At 34.9% G+C, this 20,923-nt stretch overlaps 1 protein-coding gene across 4 annotated transcripts in view; it reads left to right on the plus strand.

The window, feature by feature from the left end:
* Positions 1 to 20,923, plus strand: part of TBCK (TBC1 domain containing kinase) — a 208,963-nt gene that overhangs the window by 67,545 nt on the left and 120,495 nt on the right. For all 4 annotated transcript variants that reach the window (XM_002688086.6, XM_005207674.5, XM_059887711.1 and 1 more), the window contains exons 10-19: positions 1,436 to 1,584; positions 2,911 to 3,049; positions 5,813 to 5,912; positions 10,542 to 10,591; positions 10,757 to 10,886; positions 11,896 to 11,994; positions 13,679 to 13,741; positions 15,711 to 15,837; positions 16,991 to 17,041; positions 18,945 to 19,028. In XM_002688086.6, the coding sequence (XP_002688132.1) occupies positions 1,436 to 1,584; positions 2,911 to 3,049; positions 5,813 to 5,912; positions 10,542 to 10,591; positions 10,757 to 10,886; positions 11,896 to 11,994; positions 13,679 to 13,741; positions 15,711 to 15,837; positions 16,991 to 17,041; positions 18,945 to 19,028 (992 nt within the window). The remainder of the gene's footprint in view (positions 1 to 1,435; positions 1,585 to 2,910; positions 3,050 to 5,812; positions 5,913 to 10,541; positions 10,592 to 10,756; positions 10,887 to 11,895; positions 11,995 to 13,678; positions 13,742 to 15,710; positions 15,838 to 16,990; positions 17,042 to 18,944; positions 19,029 to 20,923) is intronic.

Raw genomic sequence — 20,923 nt, forward strand, 5'->3', positions numbered from 1 at the left:
TGAAGAATTGATGCTTTTGAACTGTGGTGTTGGAGAAGACTCTTGAGAGTCCCTTGGACTGCAAGGAGATCCAACCAGTCCATTCTAAAGGAGATCAGCCCTGGGTGTTCTTTGGAAGGAATGATGCTGAAGCTGAAACTCCAGTACTTTGGCCACCTCATGCGAAGAGTTGACTCATTGGAAAAGACTCTGATGTGGGGAGGGATTGGGGGCAGGAGGAGAAGGGGACGACAGAGGATGAGATGGCTGGATGGCATCGCTGACTCGATGGACGTGAGTCTGAGTGAACTCTGGGAGTTGGTGATGGACAGGGAGGCCTAGCGTGCTGCGATTCATGGGGTTGCAGAGAGTCGGACACGACTGAGTGACTGAACTGAACTGAACTGACCTGAACATCATGGCATCCGGTCCCATCACTAAATGGCAAAAATGGGGAAGCAGTGGAACCAGTGAGAGACTTTATATTTTGGGGCTCCAAAATCACTGCAGATGGTGATTGCAGCCATGTAATTAAAAGACACTTACTCCTTGGAAGAAAATTTATGACCAACCTAGACAGCATATTAAAAAGCAGAGACATTACTTTATCAACAAAGGTCAGTCTAGTCAAAGCTATGGTTTTTCCAGTGGTCATGTATGGATGTGAGGGTTGGCCTATAAAGAAAGCCGAGTGCCGAAGAATTGATGCTTTTGAACTGTGGTGTTGGAGAAGACTCTTGAGAGTCCCTTGGACTGCAAGGGGATCCAGCCAGTCCATCCTAGAGGAAATCAGTACTGGGTGTCATTGGAAGGACTGATGCTGAAGGTGAAACTCCAATACTTTGGCCACCTCATGTGAAGAACTGACTCATTTGAAAAGACCCTGATACTGGAAAAGATTGATGGCAGGAGGAGAAGGGGACAACAGAGGATGAGATGGTTGGATGTTATCACCAACTCAATGGACATGAGTTTGGGAGAACTTCTGGAGTTGGTGATGCACAGGGAGGCCTGGCATGCTGCAGTTCATGGGGTTGCAAAGAATCAGACATGACTGAGCTACTGAACTGACTGAACTGATACCACATTAAGAGAGTAGGAAGAAAATCAGAAGATAGTATTGATTTATAATTTTATTATTTAATGAAGATATTCAGCAAAGCAAGTTTATGATGGTCAAGCTGAAAGTAAAAAATGGAGATGCTCATATGTAATAATATTTGATAAGTCGTAAAGTACAAAAAGCACAAAAGAGAAAAAAAAGTCAGTATTTACTTATAATCTTTTGATTCTTTTTTAAAGGTGTATATCTAGACTCTAATAAGGAGAGCTTCATTATTTTGTATGCCTATGAGGTGTTTATGACTTTTAATTATTTCCTTGTAGGTATGCCATTATTCTAGGAATATTTTAATGACTTTAATTCCTGTGCTGTATTTTAAATGTGTTTCTTAAGGCCAACCCCAGATGAATTAATGCAGGACAATGTGTTCAGTGAAGTGTTACCCTTATACCCTCCCTTTATCAAACCTGCCAGCCTGTTTTCTTCTTCTCTGAGATGTGCTGATTTGACTCTGCCAGAGGATATCAGTCAGTTGTATGAAGGTAATGATAAAGAATACTAATAATAAAGCCATGTTTTTAAAGGAAGTACCCTCATCCTAGTTTCAGCTTTAAATTTGTCATCAATATATATTTACATTAGTGAGACATTTTGGATACTTACCTGAGAATTAAGAAGTAATTTTGGAAGTGGTTAAAATATAACCTAACATTTTAATCCTTTAAATTTAAATTACTTTGGAGCAAGGACTTTAAGAATCAAAGAAAGGAAGTAGTATCAAACAAAAAAATTTTTCTTATGTAAATCCAGGTCGTAATGCTATAATCAGATCTTCTGGTTTCCGGTGGAATTTCTGTTACCTCAATATTTATATAGATTTCATAAAATTTATTATAAATTATCTAAAAATCATATTATTGATAAGTCCATTATTATTAAATTCCATGTTTGTTAGAGAATACCACCTTTTCTCTTTTCATTCCTCTCTGAAAATTACAGCTCTCAAAATGTGTTTTTTAGGGACACCAGTAAATTATGTTTATAAAAAAAATTATCATGACATATCACGGTAGGAAATACTAAAGATTCATTTGGGCAAATACGTATTGAGTTTCTACTATGTTCTCTACACTGTATCTTCAAGCATCGTTTGTACTGGGGATATAAATTTTCTTATAAATTATAAAGATAAATTATAAGATAAGATAAAATTAAAATTTATCTTCTTATAAATGAAGATCCAAGACTTTCTTGGCAGTCCAAGTGGTTAACATTCCGCATTTGCTATGTAGGGGGGATGGCTTCAATCCCTGGTCGGAGAACTAAGGTCCCACATGCCGTGTGGAGTGGCCAAAAAACTGAAGGTCAATATGAACATAGTACAATGGAAGCAAAGCCTCTGTGAGACATCAAGACTTGTAAAAGAGGCAGAAATTGTCTCAGGACAAAGGATGGGACAGGGTGTGCTGGTTGCCTGCTCAAGTGCTTTTTTTTGCCCTTATTTCTTTCCTGCAGGGCTTGATAATAGCTTGTGTGTGTGTGTGTGTGTGTGTGTGTGTATCTCTCATATATATATATATATATATATATACACACACACACATATATACATATATACACACACTTACGTATATATATCTCTGGTACAGAGGATAAAAATCACACTTTTTTCTCAAAGACACTGGATGCACAACCAGTATGCATATCTGCATTTAATCCTCTATGAATTTTGTAGTATGAATATTGTAAAGGAAATCTTACTGTGTTCTTCAGCTTTTACTTTTTTAAAATGTCAGCTATTACTGCTTGTTGCCTTTTAATAAAAACAGAAAGTGTGATAGCTATTTTTTTTAATTTTCCATTGATAGATATAAACAGTGATTACCTGGCAGAAAGATCTATTGAAGAAGTGTATTACCTTTGGTGTTTAGCTGGAGGTGACTTGGAAAAAGAGCTTGTGAACAAGGAAATCATTCGATCCAAACCACCTATCTGCACACTCCCCAAGTAAGGAAAGAAAACATCTCTTGTAAATGAGAGAAATCTAGTAATAACTTTTTTAAATTTGATAGTGTTTTCTTCTGGTAGGTAGACATTGTAGCTAAGTGATTGTGAAAACAATTTGAAATCAATACCTTGCTTTCTTGGCAGGAGTTTTTTTTTTTAATTCTATTTTTTAATTGGTAGAAAATTGCTTTACAATTTAGTGTTGGTTTCTGCTGTACAACAACGCAAATCAGTCATAATTGTTGGCCACCTCATGCAAAGAGTTGACTCATTGGAAAAGACTCTGATGCTGGGAGGGATTGGGGGCAGGAGGGGAAGGGGACGACAGAGGATGAGATGGCTGGATGGCATCACCGACTCGATGGACGTGAGTCTGAGTGAAGTCCGGGAGTTGGTGATGGACAGGGAGGCCTGGCATGCTGCGATTCATGGGGTCGCAAAGAGTCGGACATGACTGATCAACTGATCTGATCTGATCTGATATATCCCTTTCCTGCTGAGTCTCCCTACCTTCCTATAGTCTCACCCATTGAGGTCATCACAGAGCACCAGGCTAGGTTCCCTGTGTTATTTAGCAACTTCCCACTGTTTTACAGATGGTAATATATATATGACAATGCTGCTTTCTCAATTCATCCCACCCTCATTGTCCCCCTTAATGGACATGAGTTTAAGTAAACTCCGGGAGTTGGTGATGGACAGGGAGCCCTGGCATGCTGCAGTCCATGGTGTCACAAAGAGTCACACACAACCGAGAGACTGAACTGAACGAACTCATCTTCCCCTGTGTCCACAAGTCTGTTGTCTACTAGGTTCATTATTACCATTTTTTTTAGATTCCATATATATGCATTAATATACAATACTTGTTTTTCTTTTTCTGACATTTCACTCTGTATAAGAGGCTCTAGGTTCATCCACTTAACTACAACTGACTCAGATTTGTTCCTTGTTATGGCTGAGTAATATTCCATTGTATAAATGTACAACTTCTTTATCCATTTGTCTGTTGATGGACATCTAGGTTGCTTCCTTCCTGGCTATTGTAAATATTGCTGTAATGAACACTGGGGTACATGTGTCTTTTCTCTGGATATATGCCCAAGAGTGAGATTGCTGGGTCATATGGTAGATTTATTCCTGTTTTTTTAAGGAATCTCCGTACTGTTTTCCATAATGGCTGTATCAGTTTGTATTCCCACCAGCAGTGCAAGAGGTTGACCTTTTCTCCATGTCCTCTCCAGCATTTATTGTTTGTCGGTTTTTTGTTGATAGCCATTCTGACTGGTATGAGGTGGTACATTATTGTAGTTTTGATTTGCATTTCTCTAATAACAAGTGTGAGCAGCTTTTCATGTGTTTATTGGCCATCTGCGTGTCTTCTTTGGAGAAATGTTTGGTAGGAGTTTCTAATTGCAGAGTTCTTATCAGTGCTTTTGTTATTTTTTAAACTACTATTTTTAATAAATTATTTGTTTTATGATCTATTTGAAGTAAAGGTATTATTGTGGAACATCTCACAATAGTTGGTGATCAATAAAACAAATTGTACAAATAGAACAGTAATATTTAACAGAGTTAATATACTAGGCTAGTATGCCCATTATGAGGAAGTTTTTTTTTTTTTACTTCTAATGATATTTTAAAATGTACTCAGTGACCTCATTGCTTGTCCTAGAGATCATCATGGTACTAAAGCGCTGTTGAAAAACTGCAGAGTTGTATAAGGTCTTAGACACTATCTTGTAAATTACTTAGAAGTTAAATGACAATACAATGCTAAGAGCCAAAACTGTTAATTGTTCTGTTGCTCATCATGTTCGTTCATAAAAATGAGAACCTACATCTCTTTCCATTAGTGCTTTAAAGTTTTAATTTTAGGTTTTAGGACTAGATTTGATCTTTGTAGGTAACTATAGAAACCATCTGCTGATCATTTTTTTCTTTGTATGTAAATTTTAGGTTAATTGTTTGAATACAGCACTAATTCTGTACCTTTCCCCCCTCTTGAACTAATTCTTAAATATTAACTTCAGTTGTACTGTTCACATGATAAATTAAGTAGAAAAATCAAAAATAAGATGATGGCAATTCCAAGAGTAAATGGTTTGAAGGATATAAAAATTAATTCTCTAAAATTCTAAATATGTTTATTACTCAGTATTCATTCTCCTGAGAAGTTATCAGCATTAGCATTTTATTTTCTTCCTCCTTTTATCATTTTTTACCCATATGAATTTCCTCTGGAACATATTACATACTGTCAGTGTAATTTTATCATTGCACCTGCATGAACAGTGTAAATCATGTTCTTGTATCCCTAAAATGCTTTACACTTGTGTGCTTATTTATAGGGGCCTCCCAGGTGGCTCAGTGGTAAAGAATCTGTATGCAGGAGACTTGGGTTCAGTCTCGGGAAGAACCCCTGAAGGAGGAAGTGGCAGTCCACTCCAGTATTCTTCCCTGTAGACATGGACAGAGTTGCCTAGCAGGCTGCAGTCCACGGGGTTGCAAAGAGTCGGACACAACTGAGTCACTGAGCACGCATGCACTGTGTTTATACAAACTCAACATATATTTAAAAATGAAGATTTTTTGGAGAAATTTCAGCCACCAATTACAGATTTTATTCAGTCTAAAATTTCTTTCTTTTAATGAAGAGATTTATGATTCAGAGTAAATTTTATTTTCTAGAAGGTTTTTAAACAGTAAATTGGATTTCTATGCTCATTAAAATAACTTATTTTTTAAATCTCTTTTTAGTTTTCTCTTTGAAGATGGTGAAAGCTTTGGACAAGGTCGAGATAGAAGTTCACTATTAGATGACACCACTGTGACACTGTCATTATGCCAGCTAAGAAATGTAAGAATGGTATCTTGGCAAATTTGCTTCAGACCTTTTTCCTTCTTTCCTCCCTCCCTTCCTTCTTCCTTCCCTCCCTCCCTTAGTGGCTTCTTTTTTTTTTTTTTTAATAAAACCTTACTGATACACATGAAGCCTTAGATTCCTTCCTGATAACATAAAATATGTGAGCATTTCTTTAACATACGTGCCCACGAGTGGCATTGTTGGAAAATATATCTGCAATCAGTCTAGTATCTGTGGTTATATTTTCTGTTCACAGAAATCATCTTATCACTTTATCTCTTTACCCTCATTGGATAAGGGTTCTCATTTCTCCATATATGTGGTAACATATGGTCTTACTGGAGAAGACAATGGCACCCCACTCCAGTACTCTTGCCTGGAAAATCCCATGGATGGAGGAGCCTGGTGGGCTGCAGTCCACGGGGTCACTGAGGGTCAGACATGACTGAGTGACTTCACTTTCACTTTTCACTTTCATGCATTGGAGAAGGAAATGGCAACCCATTCCAGTGTTCTTGTCTGGAGAATCCCAGGGACGGGAGCCTGGTGGGCTGCCGTCTATGGGGTCGCACAGAGTCGGACATGACTAAAGTGACTTAGCAGTAGTAGAAGTATGGTCTTATCAAATTCTTAAAAAATTATTATTCTAAAAGGTGCAAAATGGTATTTTTCTGTAATACTAATTTTCAATTTCCCAATTATTGTACAGTTATGAGCCCTTTTATATTTTTTGTGATTTGCTTACCTCTTGAGTATATTACTAGTTTTTATCTCTTGCCAGTTCTTTTGAATGATTTCTTATTGATTTGAGGATTTAAAAAATGTATTTATTTACATAGTCTTTGTTAGCTATACAGATATACCTCAATTATCTCACTTAGCTTTATGATGTTTCTTGCTCTAAAGTTAGTTTTGTTTGAAATTAATGTAGCTATCCTAGTTTTCTTTTAATTAGTGTTATTCATGGTATATCTTTATTCCTTTACTTTTAATGTATCTATGTCTTTATATTTAAAATGGGTTTCTTTTAGATAATGTAGAGTGTGTCTTTCTTACTACTTTTGAAGGAAAATTTTGTTGGGTACAAAATTCTAGTTTGATTTTTTTTTTTCTTTTATGCTTTAAACATTTCACCCCACTCTCTTGCTTGCATGGTTTCTGAAGAACTGTCTGATGTAATTCTTATCCTTTTCCTCTATAGGTAAAGTTCCTTTCACTTCTGTTTTAGTTTCTATCAAGGTTTTCTATTTGTTATTTGAGTTTTTGCAGTTTAAATATGATATGCCCAGGTGTAGATTTAAAAAAAAATTTTCTTGCTTAATGGTCTCTGAGCTTCTTGGAATTTTTCATTTGGTGTATGTCTGATTTTAAAATTTCTGTCATTACTTCAAATATCTCTTCCATTTCTTTCTCTCTCCTCTTGGGTATTCCTGTCACACATAGGTTACATCCTTTGATTATTCCATAGTATTTTCATCTTTCTGCTTATATTACCTACCTCTTCTTGCATGTGGTTCATTTTTTTCCCTTATAACCTTTAGCATTTTAATCAGTTATGTTAAATTCCTGCTCTGATAATTCCAAAATCTCTGCCATATGTGAATCTGGTTCTGAAGAGTGCTTTGTCTCTGCAGAATGTTTTTCTTATACTTTAGCATGCCTTACAATTTTGGGGGTGGGGAGAATGCAATATGATATATTGCTGAAAAGAACTGTAATAAATAGATCTTCAGTGAAAGATTTCATGTTTATCTAGCTGTTTACTATTTGTGTAGCTTTTTTCTCAGAGTAAAATCCTCAAATGTCAATGTTCTTACCTTCCTTACTGTCTTTAGATTTCTCTGGACATAGAATCTGAGGCTTGCAGTTCTTTCAGCTGGAGTCTCCTATATCATACAGAAACTTTGTTGTTGCTCAGTCACTTAGTGTCCAACTCCTTGCAGCCCCAGGGATTGCAGCTTGCCAAGCTTCCCTGTCCTTCACAGAAACTCTACATATGGAAATAAGATAGGGGAGGGAAAGTAGATTGAAGGGCTAATTAGGTCTCAGTGTTTTAGTGAGCCTGTGTCTCTGGGCTGTGGAATTCTCAGCTTCCCTCCCTGTTGCTTCAGGTGAGACAGGAAGGCTAGAGAGAGCAGTAATTGGGTATTTCTCTTCCCCACATCAAGGACTAGAAGGACCTAGAATTTTGTATTTCCCTTACCGCAGGTCATTTAAGCTCTGGTAAAATAGTTTCCCTGAAGAGCAGGCCTTTACTTAAGACAACAGGATACCCTAGGAGTAGTTCAAAATGGTTATTTTGCCCCTTCTCGTGCAAGAGACAGGAGGGGATTTTTCTTAGACCCTCACCCTGAGAACATGCTGGGACTTATGGGGGTAAAACTCAAGGAAGTGTGAAGTTTCCCTTAGGTCTGGGCCTCCACAAGTTTTTATCTCTCAAGCTTCTATTATCTCTCAAATTGCTAAATCTGCAGCAATCAGTTACCCTTCAAGTGTTTTACCAGGCTCCAGCAATGGCTTCTGTTCCAGCTTAGTTGTGATTCTTTATATTTGTCATTGCTCCAGTTTTCTGGGTAGCATTTTGCCCTGATTCTGATAGTTCTAAAAAGGGTTGTTATTTTCAGTTTTTTCAGCTTTTTTCTTGTTGTTAGGGCAGAAAGGATGACTTCCACACTGATGGAGTATTGGTCTGAAAACCAAAATTTCTAGCCTTTTTATTTTTAGTGATCTATGTGCATCCTCAGTCGTGTCCAACTCTAAAGATAAAATAGGTGATTTCCCTAGTCTGTCTCTAGGCTAGCAGTTCAGCACGCTCTCCCCAGGCACGCACGCACACATACACCCGGAGTTCTTTCTTTACCTGGATGTAGCAGGGTCTCCCTCCAGTTTGACTGCCTAATTAAGTGCCTGAGGCTTTGTCCTGTTGTACTCTAAAACCCTAGTTCACAGTTCTCAGTGTCCTTTAGTACTAGCTTAGCTCTTTCTCTCTAAATACAGCTTTGTGTCTTCTGTCACTGCATTTTCATTACTCTTATAGGCTTTTCCTCTCATTTAATATTTTAAATGCTATGCAGTAGGAGGATGTTAGAATCTCTTACCTACTTAAATGCCAGCAACAGAAAATTAAAATATATAATTATTACACTTGATACTCTAAACTTACCATCCCTTTGAGTGAAAGACTGTACAGTGGATAAAATAAGTAGTAATACAAGGTGGTAAAAAATAAAATATATCCAAAATATATGTTTCAACTACTTTTATTTAACTCTCAATTTGTTTCTTTAATTTAAATATGATACAAATGATATGAATACAAGTTAAATGAATGTAGACTTTAGTTTTACTTCCCCAATTCCCTTACAGTTCCACTTTTGAAATTTAAAATACTTTTTTCTATAATTATTAAGAATAAATTTTAAATTTGTTAATTTTTAAAATAATATGGAAATGAATAATAATTTTACCTTATACTTTTCTGTGTAAGAATTTTTGCCTTTTATAAACCCTTAATATGCTAATTTTTTAGCTAGAAAAAAAGCAGAAAAGATATTAGCTATGTTTATGACTTTCAGGACAGTAAAACTTAAACTTAAAAAATGTAAGTTAATAATACAGTAAAATTTGTGAAAATTTTAGTTTTCAACTTAGAATTTCAATCCATGAAAGAAATACCTAAAGTCTTAAAAGCAAAATGGGAAATGCATGTTCAATTTTAAAGAAAAGCTAGGCATAAAGTCACTGTTTATCAGATTCTTAGTGCTGGGTTTTTTTTTGGCTTTTAAAAATTCTGGGAACAACTTCCATGGATGAGTGCATAGATGCTAATCAACAGAAGATCAATGCTGGGTCTACACAGAGCTCCATCTTCTATGTTAGTCCCCAGAGGAGCATTCTCTGCCTTCCAGTTGGAAGTTGAACTGAACAGCAGACAGGATGGCATTAGCTTTAATCACTCTGCTTACAGTGTATCTTAGATTTTACTTTACTCTGACAGCCTTCTTCTGTTTTTAAAGATATCTATAATTCTGGCAATATTATTATTTGGAGTAACATTTTTTATAATGACTTTGTGAAAAAAATAAAATAATTGCTTTTAGTTGATTTATCAGCTCTTTGAATCATTTATGTTCAACTTATGATGTGAGAAATTCTTTTGAATCCTTTTTATTATCCTCTTACTTTTGTCTTACTATTTTATTAATGTCAAAACAAAAATCTGACTTTAAATTAAGGAATATATATTCAAAAGTACCTTTTAAAATAATCTTCGTATAATTTTAAAATAGTTATCCATTTGTTAAAATTTATACTAACTTTAGTTTTCTGAATACTTTATTTAGTATTTATGTTTGGAAAACTTTTATAATAGGTATCTAATCTTTACAAAAGGTACCTAGAGGTAAGAAAAATCAAAAAAACAAAAAGCAATTCTTCACAGATAAATTTAATCACTGGAGGCATGGCATATTTTCATATTTATGTTAGGAATGAATTTTAGACTCTCTACTTTTCTTGTTACCTTTATAAATTCATAATTTTATGTTATTTTTTCTTTTAAATATGGATCAGCATTTCTGTCACAGGTCCTAAACATCAAATATTTTCTGTCTCAATTCACAGAGATTAAAAGATGTTGGTGGAGAAGCATTTTACCCTCTACTTGAAGATGAGTGAGTATATCGTCTCCTTTTACATTTATTTTTCCTATCTGTTTATGTTATTCTGGTGAGAAGCTTGTACATTTTCTTTGGAAAAGAACACAAAACTATGGTATTTGAATTTTTAAAAATTTTATACCTTTTGTCAATTTTTCTGCTTTTGTTTCTCTTTTACAGTCAGTCTAATTTACCTCATTCAAACAGCAATAATGAGCTCTCTGCAGCTGCCACTCTCCCTTTAATCATCCGAGAGAGGGACACAGAGTACCAACTAAACAGAATCATTCTCTTTGACAGGCTGCTAAAGGTAGAGATTCTAAAACCTAAAGTGTTATAAGTGCCCGTATATAGTCCTTATCTTTTATTCATTCATAATTCTTAGGGAATCTTGATGTCATGAGAAGACTAATTCTTATGACTTATGTTTTCTGATTAATTTTAATTATAAATGATACCTGTTCATAGTATATAAAATTAAAAAGTAAACAAGATGCAGGAATCTATGCACAATCATATTAGATATTAACATCCTTACTATTTAAAGAACACCTAAAAACCAAAAGAAAAAAGCACTATTATCTAAACAGGGAAATAGATAAAGAACACAATAGAAATACAACTAGTCAGTAAATCTATTAGAGAATGTATCATTACTATTAATAGAAATGTAAAAAAGTAAAATATATAAAAAAGTAAAATAGCCTTTTCTTGCATACCAAATTAGAGTAATTAAGATATATTAAGATTGGAACTGTCATTCTTTTGGAATAAGTGTAAGTTGATAGAAACATTTTGTAAAACAATTGAAGGTATATATCAAGAGCATTAACAACATCCATACCCTTTATCCTAATATGTCTCTTCTAGAAATTTCTCATGACATACAAATTTACAAATAGGCAAATTTGTATACAAAGATATAGGAGAAACTGTAATAATAACATATTTATTTAATACTTTCTATATCATCAGCTATTTTACAAAGAGCCTTACTTATATTACTTTACCTGTATGAAACTGATAATATTATCCTCAGAATGAGTCTTTTTCTTACTTCTCACAGAGCACAAGATAGAGAGGGATGACTAAAAACAGTAGAATCAACTCCTCTCATTGTGTAATACGAGATTTACAGAAGATAGAGAACTATTTCACTGCTAACTTTTATGTATTAATAACACCAAAGTAATTTCAGGCACTTAAAAACATTATAATTCACCTTGAACTTTTTCACTGGTATATTGAGAACTGGCTAGACTAAAGAGGTGGCATTGGTAATTCAAGGTATTTTTCATATCTTTTTTTTTTATCTGTAGGCTTATCCATATAAAAAAAATCAAATCTGGAAAGAGGCAAGAGTCGACATTCCTCCTCTTATGAGAGGTTTAACCTGGGCTGCTCTTCTGGGAGTTGAGGTAAAAGAGAAAAGAGAAGGTTGGAAGCTGATTAACAGTATTAGGAAAAAAGAATGAAAGTGCCTTCTGAATGTTATGTAGTAAAATATGAGCATTAAGAATCTTTGGCAATTTTATGTGAAAAGAATAGAGGAATAGACTAGATAGAGTAGAAAAATATAATTGAAAGGTTTTTTTATCCTTACATTGTATTTAATGAACTCAAATTATCTTGATTATTAATTTTAAAATCAGGATATTTTAAGAATATATATGCATCATTTGTAAGTCTATAGTCCTGCATATAAAGTATGTTCCTCTAGAAATAAGTTTGCCTATTTATAGGTAGTTCTGTCTAAGTTTGGAGAAGTCTTCCATTCTAATTTGAACCTTGTCAGAAATCATTAACATAATTTAGTGCCTTTTGACGCATCTGTCTTATCAGAAGCACACTGCTAAGAGAAGTAGCAACTTTATCTTGTACAATACCTTATCTGTGGCAGTGAGGAAAGGAAAAGTGTCACAAAATTATTAGGGTGACTTGCAGTGCTAACAGAGAACAGCAGTCATAATAATTAGCCAAATACTACCAGATTGTTCCCTTTTCTGTCAATTTCCTTGACATCTTACCTTCATCTGTTCTATTATAGGTATCTTATGGCTGTCCATCACCTATTTTTTGTGTGTGAATTTTCTCAAATATTTTTAATCCTTTTCACTCTCTGTTGAAAGATTTCCTTTCTTCATTTTTGATTCCTTTGGTGAGAATTTCTGAACATTTTTGAGTTTGGTTGCTTCTTTTATAAGAATGTCTAATGTTCTATACCATACATCAGTAGTTAGTATTGTAATACTTTAAGCATACAAAATAACTTTAAGGATATAATGTAGCTTTAAGCATATAATGTTCAAAAGTTCAAAAGGACTCCAAGGTCTAAATCTTTCATTAAATAGATGTGCCAGAGAAGTTGATGCAGCACATAATGTCAGAATTTGAACCCCAAATTCCTGGCTCTTTCTCTACCATTAACATTTACCAGACCCATAAGAATTGTTCTGTGCTTAGTCCTATAGAACATGACCAAAATTTTAAGTGCTTTATTCAATTGTTCTTTCTTTAATGGTATAAAAAGGTAAATGGTTCCTCTAGTCTCTTAATGATTTTATAACTACATGATATTCCACTCTGATTCATCCCAAACGTCTGCTTCCTTATGCTGAACTACCACTCCTAAAAACAGTTTCATTTTATTTTTGCTTTCATTACCAACTTTTAACAGGAATATTTCTTGTGGGATGAACACCACCAACCTTCCCCTGAATTAAAAAAAAAATTTTTTCTCCTTGAAGTTTACTATGTATGAGATACAGTGAATAAAGAACAGAAAAGCTGCATTTTGTGTCATTGTGGAGGCTGGGAGATTGGCTAAGCATATTCATTAGCCATGTGACTCATTCAACATGTATGTCTTACAGTATGTATGATTCAAATGTCTGCCTCAGCAAAATAGTAAATTGTTTCAGACTTTTATCACAAACTATCAAAATGTAGAAAAGTTTTCTAAGGATATACTTTGAGCTTGAGTGTGCCTGTCCATAATTGAGTGTGCTTTCAAAGACAGATGTTTTTAAGTAGATTTTGCCTAAATGTATAATTTATTAAGGATATGAAGAAGTAATTTATCTTCTCTTTTTTTTTTTGCAGGGGGCTATTCATGCCAAGTATGATGCAATTGATAAAGACACTCCAATTCCTACAGATAGACAGGTATGATATAGATTTTCTTAAACAACCTAGATAAGTTTGCCAAATCTTTCAATTTTAGAGAAGCATGAGGAATTTTCTTCCTTTCATCATGAATACTCAGCAGCCATGATATGCATATGATATTAGAGAAGCATAAGTCTTACCTCTGTCCATAGTTCTTCAGGCACTCTGTCTATCAGATCTACTCCCTTAAATCTATTTCTCACTTCCACTGTATAATCATAAGGGATTTGATTTAGTTCATACCTGAATGGTATAGTGGTTTTCCCCACTTTCTTCAATTTCTGTCTGAATTTGCCAATAAGAAGTTCATGATCTGAGTAAAGTAATGCTCAAAATTCTCCAAGCCAGGCTTCAGCAATACATGAACCATGAACTTCCAGATATTCAAGCTGGTTTTAGAAAAGGCAGAGGAACCAGAGACCAAATTGCCAACATCCGCTGGATCATCAAAAAGGCAAGAGAGTTCCAGAAAAACATCTATTTCTGCTTTATTGACTATGCCAAAGCCTTTGACTGTGTGCATCACAATAAACTGTGGAAAATTCTGAAAGAGATGGAAATACCAGACCACCCAACCTGCCTCTTGAGAAACCTATGTGCAGGTCAGGAAGCAACAGTTAGAACTGGACATGGAACAACAGACTGGCTCCAAATAGGGAAAGGAATACATCAAGGCTGTATATTGTCACCCTGCTTATTTAACTTCTGTGCAGAGTACATCATGAGAAACGCTGGGCTGGAAGAAGCACAAGCTGGAATCAAGATTGCCGGGAGAAATCTCAGTAACCTCAGATATGTAGGCGACACCACCCTTATGGCAGAAAGTGAAGAGGAACTAAAAAGCCTCTTGATGAAAGTGAAAGAGGAGAGTGAAAAGTTGGCTTAAAGCTCAACATTCAGAAAACGAAGATCATGGCATCTGGTCCCATCACTTCATGGCAAATAGATGGGGAAACAATGGAAACAGTGACAGACTTTATTTTTGGGGGCTCCAAGATCACTGCAGATGGTGATTGCAACCATGAAATTAAAAGATGCTTACTCCTTGGAAGGAAAGTTATGACCAACCTAGATAGCATATTGAAAAGCAGAGACATTACTTTGCCAACAAAGGTCCATCTAGTCAAGGCTATGGTTTTTCCAGTGGTCATGTATGGATGTGAGAGTTGGACTGTGAAGAAGGCTGAGCACCAAAGAACTGAGGCTTTTGAACTGTGGTGTTGGAGAAGACTCTTGAGAGTCCCTTGGACTGCATGGAGATCCAACCAGTCCATTCTGAAGATCAGTCCTGGGTATTCATTGGAGGGAATGATGCTAAAGCTGAAGCTCCAATACTTTGGCCACCTCATGCGAAGAGTTGACTCACTGGAAAAGACTCTGATGCTGGGAAGGATTGGGGGCAGGAGAAGAAGGGGACGACAGAGGGTGAGATGGCTGGATGGCATCACCGACTTGGTGGACATGAGTTTGAGTAAACTCCGGGAGTTGGTGATGGACAGGGAGGCCTGGCGTGCTGCAATTCATGGAGTCACAAAGAGTCGGACACGACTGAGCGACTGAACTGAACTGAACTGAAGTCTTACCTCTCTCAGATATAGTCTAAAAACTCATTAGTGAGTCAGAACTTTTCCTTTAAGTAGTTTAAGCCAAGTAAGTTTTCCTAGTATGTACCTTTTTTGTCTGAAGAATTTGTGCTTTATTTAGACCAGATTTAAAGTAAGATTTTTTGAAAACTAAATTAATACATACTTTTTCAAAAGAAATGATCTGCTTTTCTTATTTAAGTATACTTAAAACTTTTTAGTGTTCCTGAAGGATTAGTATAAAGTTCAAACACTTCAAAACACCAGGAGTATATAGGTGGCCTATTCTTGAATTCATAATACAATTTCTCCTCTTCCTTCTCTTGGGATTTATTGGTGATCTGTCTGTTATAGTTCTACCATATTGTTTTGCTGTTTTACAGATTGAAGTGGATATTCCTCGTTGTCATCAGTATGATGAGCTGTTATCCTCACCAGAAGGTCATGCAAAATTTCGGCGTGTCTTAAAAGCCTGGGTCGTGTCCCATCCTGATCTTGTGTATTGGCAAGGTAACTTTTTCCCCCAATTACTAAGACTTTCTGAAGTGTTAGGAATGTTGCATGACTGATAATTTTTAAAATCAAAACAAACTATCAAATTATCTTTGGCTTTAAGAAAAGTCAATACTAAGCTATGCTCCATTTTTTGAGATGTTTATATGAGAACTTTTTTTTAAAACTTTGTCTAAATGTCTAGTGAATATCATTTAAATGCATGACATTTAATGAAACAACTTGTCATCATGTTGATTAGCAAAGTATAAAGAATATTTTATACTAGTATAGTCTTTGTGAATACATTTTTAATCCTTGATGCAAATAATAAAATAATTTTGTACTGTAAATAATTTGGGGATAGTTTATATTCTTGACATTTAATGATTTACAGCTTTTGCTTAACAGATTAGGGTATTATGAGGTTATTAGGAATTGGGGAATATATAAATCACCCTGAAGTTCTCATTTTTTCTCTTTTTAAAAAATATCTATAATGCCCTATCTCCTTGATTTTTACCTTTTCTCATTATTCTTTTTGCTGTCATTGATAAATTCATGAGTGAGAAATCCATTCCACCTAGTGCTATTTTTTAATTTGTCGTTATGAATAGTAATCTTTGTATTTCAATTCTATGTCTATTTCTGGCCAAACATGAAAATAAAGCTATTTTTTTTTCTAGCTCTATTCATTTTAGAGTTCCATGTCTCCCTAACAGTTACAGATACAATAAAAGAAATATCATGTATTTATATTTTACTTTACAATTTTTTAAATAATTTTTTTTCATCTAATGAACATGTAAGAAGAGAAACATGTAAGAAAAATTTTCATCTCTTTGACAATGAAACCTCTTTGGAGTTAAGTGATTGCCAAAATCACACAGACAGAGACTGTATTCAACCCTTCTATCATTTGTACATTTTTCTGTTACTGTATTTCTCTCTTCAACTTATAATAACCTATTGATAATAATGGTTGATTTATATTGGATATTTACTATATGCTAATTACCATCTGTTACTCCTCACAATAATCCATAACATATTTCTGGATCAAATGTATAATACTGAATCTATATGAAAGTAATGCAGAGATCTGAATAAGGTATGTATCTACAATTCTGCTGGATTATGTTTAATTTTTTCCTCAATCTCTCTCCATCAGGTCTTGACTCACTTTGTGCTCCATTTCTATATTTAAATTTCAATAATGAAGGTAAGCCTATTTATCATTTAAATAATTATTGTGTTTATTGTTCTAAAATATTTTACTCAAACACATCTTGCTCTCTTCCTAGTAGAGCCTGTAAATTTCTGTGAAATAATCTGTTGTGACTCATTTTAGAGGATGTGAAGAATTAATTTATTTCTGGGAGTTTTTAGCGGTAACTAGAGATTTAGAGCAGAGAAGGCAATGGCACCTCACTCCAGCACTCTTACCTGGAAAATCCCATGGACAGAGGAGCCTGGTAGGCTGCAGTCCATGGGGTCACAAAGAGTCGGACATGACTGAGCAACTTCACTTTTCACTTTCATGCATTGGAGAAGGAAATGGCAACCCACTCCAGTGTTCTTGCCTGGAGAATCCCAGGGACGAGGGAGCCCGGTGGGCTGCCGTCTATGGGGTCGCACAGAGTCAGACACGACTGAAGTGACAGCAGCAGCAGCAGAGATTTAGAGAGAACCTGATGGATTATTCTAAATGCATTCATCTACTTTGGTGACCATTTTTATGAAACTTTGGAGAAAATTCTTTCCTCCAAAGAAGACTGTTTTAGAGATTAGTTTTCATTTATATGTACTTTGTAAATGATTTGTAAGGAAAACAGTATTGATCTTGCATCCTCCAGAGTCTTTTATTTCAACTACTACTTCCTTTTTTTTAAACCACTACTTCCTTAATGAAGACTTTTCTTACCCTCTTGCAACTTGTATTTCCAGAAATTTATCTTCTGTATGTTTCATATCACAGTTACTTATATACTAATATAAATATATAATGAAGGACAGGGAAGCCTGGCATGCTTCATTCCATGGTGTCACAAGGAGTTGGACACAAGTTGGCAACTGGACAACAATATACTAATACAGTAACCCTTCTTTTGGTTAGTGGATTTTTTTTTAATGACAAGGGTTTTTGTTATGTTTTTTCTGTCCCCTGATATAATTCCTTTTTTATAGTAGGTATTTAGATAAATATGTAAATATTTATTATGAATATCCTGTAGCATGAATCCTTAGAAACCTTAATCTCAGAATCTCCATCTCTTCAAATTCTGTTTCATATCAGAATGCATAGATTCCTGGAATTGAGTTCTGGTCGGACAGGACTGAGCGACTTCACTTTCACTGTTCACTTTCATGCATTGGAGAAGGAAATGGCAACTCACTCCAGTGTTCTTGCCTGGAGAATCCCAGGGACGGGGGAGCCTGGTGGGCTGCCGTCTATGGGGTCGCACAGAGTCGGACACGACTGAAGCGACTTAGCAGCAGCAGTAGCAGCAGCAGCATAATCCCAGAGAACTAAAATTTCACCATTTGAATGCTTTTTAAAAATGCCTGTTCTCTAGTATTACTTTTTAATCTAGATAAGAGGCCTGGCTGTGTTTATTTAAGCATAGTTCATTATGATACATATTGATTTAAGAATGGCATCTGTATTTGATCTATATTTGAAAGAGCAATTATTACTAGTGTTTTTAAATCCAATGTTCTCAGACTCTTTGCATCAGTAAAAATTATGGACATTGAAGTTTATGTAGCACAATAATGATTATTATGTTTAGGGATTTTAAAATGCATAAAGTTCTGGTAATAAAGATTTTCTTGTAGGATAACGATTTCTGCAGTATATATATATTTTTTTTTTTTTTTTTTTTCTGATTTTTTGGTGTTGGTTGTTTTTTCCTTTTGCTGCTGCTATAGTAGTTTGAAATTGAAAAGGTACTGGAGTGGTTATCTCTTATTGTGCACAATATTTTCTGTAGGGTTTTTCCCCATATAATTTTGTGCTTCCATCAGTTATTAAGTAATTCTTGGAATGTGTGCTGAGTGAGTGAATGACTGCTGATCTTTTACCTCATTAACTAATTTGTTATATTTGCCATACTCTTTTTTAGCTCTGGCTTATGCCTGTATGTCTGCTTTTATCCCCAAATACCTGTACAACTTCTTCTTGAAAGACAACTCACATGTAATACAAGGTAAGGAAATGTTTCTTTGCCTTTTTATAGGGAAAGTTATTATGTCAAAAGTGATCAATACTAGTTAAATTTATGGTTTTCACCCAACAAAATATGGTGACAGTTTATCACTAAAACACATGAAGAAATAATTAAGTTTAATTTTTTCTCCCAGTCCACAAAAAATTACGGTGTTTTCTAATAATTGTTTAATATCTAATCTGAGTTTGGTTCAAATTCAGGTGTGCCAGTTTAAGAAAATAAAAGTCCAGCTGTTTGTCTCTGTCACAATTAACATTGATTACAAAAAGCTTTGCCATGGAGCAAGCCTACTAGGAATTAATAAAAATGTAGTGTGACCAATAATAATAGAATTTTCAAAGTATGTAATAAAAAAGCTATGCTGTAGGAGAGGATTAAGAATTTTAATATGATCTTATTAGAAGGGATAAAGAGTATTCATTTTATATCTCATTGCAAAAATTTTTGAAAATACAAAGTTTCGTTAAAACAGAAAATTTATATGAGACATGATTGTGTGGAAAAGAACACCATTAAACCTCACTTGAAATTTGAGTGGAAATTTCATAAAAATCTTGATTTTTTTTTTTAATGACATTTACCCCAGATGGTACAGTGTTAAAGAATCTGTCTGCCATTGCAGGAGTATCAGGAGACATGGATTCTGTCCTTAGGTCAGGAAGATCCCATGGAGTAGGAAATGGCAATCTACTACAGTATTCTTGCCTGGAAAATTCCATGGACAAAGGAGCCTTGCAGGCTGCAGTTCGTGGGGTCACAAAGATTCAGATGCAACTGAGTGACTGAACACACACATGCACACCTACATAGGTCACCTATCAGAAAATACTATTTTGGGAGATATTTTATCTCTTGATGGGAATTTTCATTATTAGAAACCAAAATTAGAGTGTTTTATGAACATTTAAAAGATTCAGTAGTAAATCCATGGAATCTGTTGTTTTAATTTTATTACTAGTTTGTTTTTCAGTAGCTTCTCTTAAATTCTCTTAGGTTGGTTTACAGATCAAAAGACATATGCATTTCAATTTGTTTCGTTTGTGCTAAGGAACCGTTCAATGCATTTTTGAAATAACTTGAAATTTGATATAGTGCTGATATGACAGTGCTGGTATCATCAGTTCTGCTATATCTTTTCCTTTAAAGAAATGTTTCTGTATGTAACAAGCATACTGTATCTCATTCTAAAGCCTATCCTGAGCAACCAAAACTTATGCCAGCCTTATAGTGTATATTTACATATATGAAATAATATATGGTATATAACAATATGCAAAATAATTATATCTACCTATTTTTGTGTGTATTATATATACACGTGTGTGTGTGTGTGTGTGTGTGTGTATTTTTTTTTTTTTTTTTTGGACATGAACTTGAGCAAACTCCAGGAGATGGTGAGGGACAGGGAAGCCTAGCGTGCTGTAGTTCATGGGGTCACGAAGAGTTGGACACAACTTGGCGACTGAACAACAGCAACATATGTGCAGTTATAATACATACATAAATCCAACCGTCAATGTTTGGCAGAACACAAGGAAAATGTTTTCATGATGGATTAGGTTTCTTCAGTAGATTCTTAATCAGCCACGTAGTTCACCATAGTAGTTATCTTCTGTCAGGCTCAAATAAGAAAGACATTTAATAAACTGGAGCATAGCTGTGGAGAATTGCTTGAGGTGTGACTTTCTGGTTTAAAATAAAGTGTGCGTGCATGCTTAGTCGCTTCTGTCGTGTCCAACTCTCTGAGACCATATGGTCCATGGCCTGACAGGCTCCTCTGTCCATAGGATTCTCCAGGAAAAAATACTAGAGTGGGTTGTCATTCTTTCCCCATTTTATTAATAAAAGTTAATGATCATATGCTTTCATCAACA

The sequence above is a fragment of the Bos taurus genome, chromosome 6 (genome assembly GCF_002263795.3).
Source record: "Bos taurus isolate L1 Dominette 01449 registration number 42190680 breed Hereford chromosome 6, ARS-UCD2.0, whole genome shotgun sequence".
Classification (NCBI taxonomy): Eukaryota; Metazoa; Chordata; class Mammalia; order Artiodactyla; family Bovidae; genus Bos; species Bos taurus.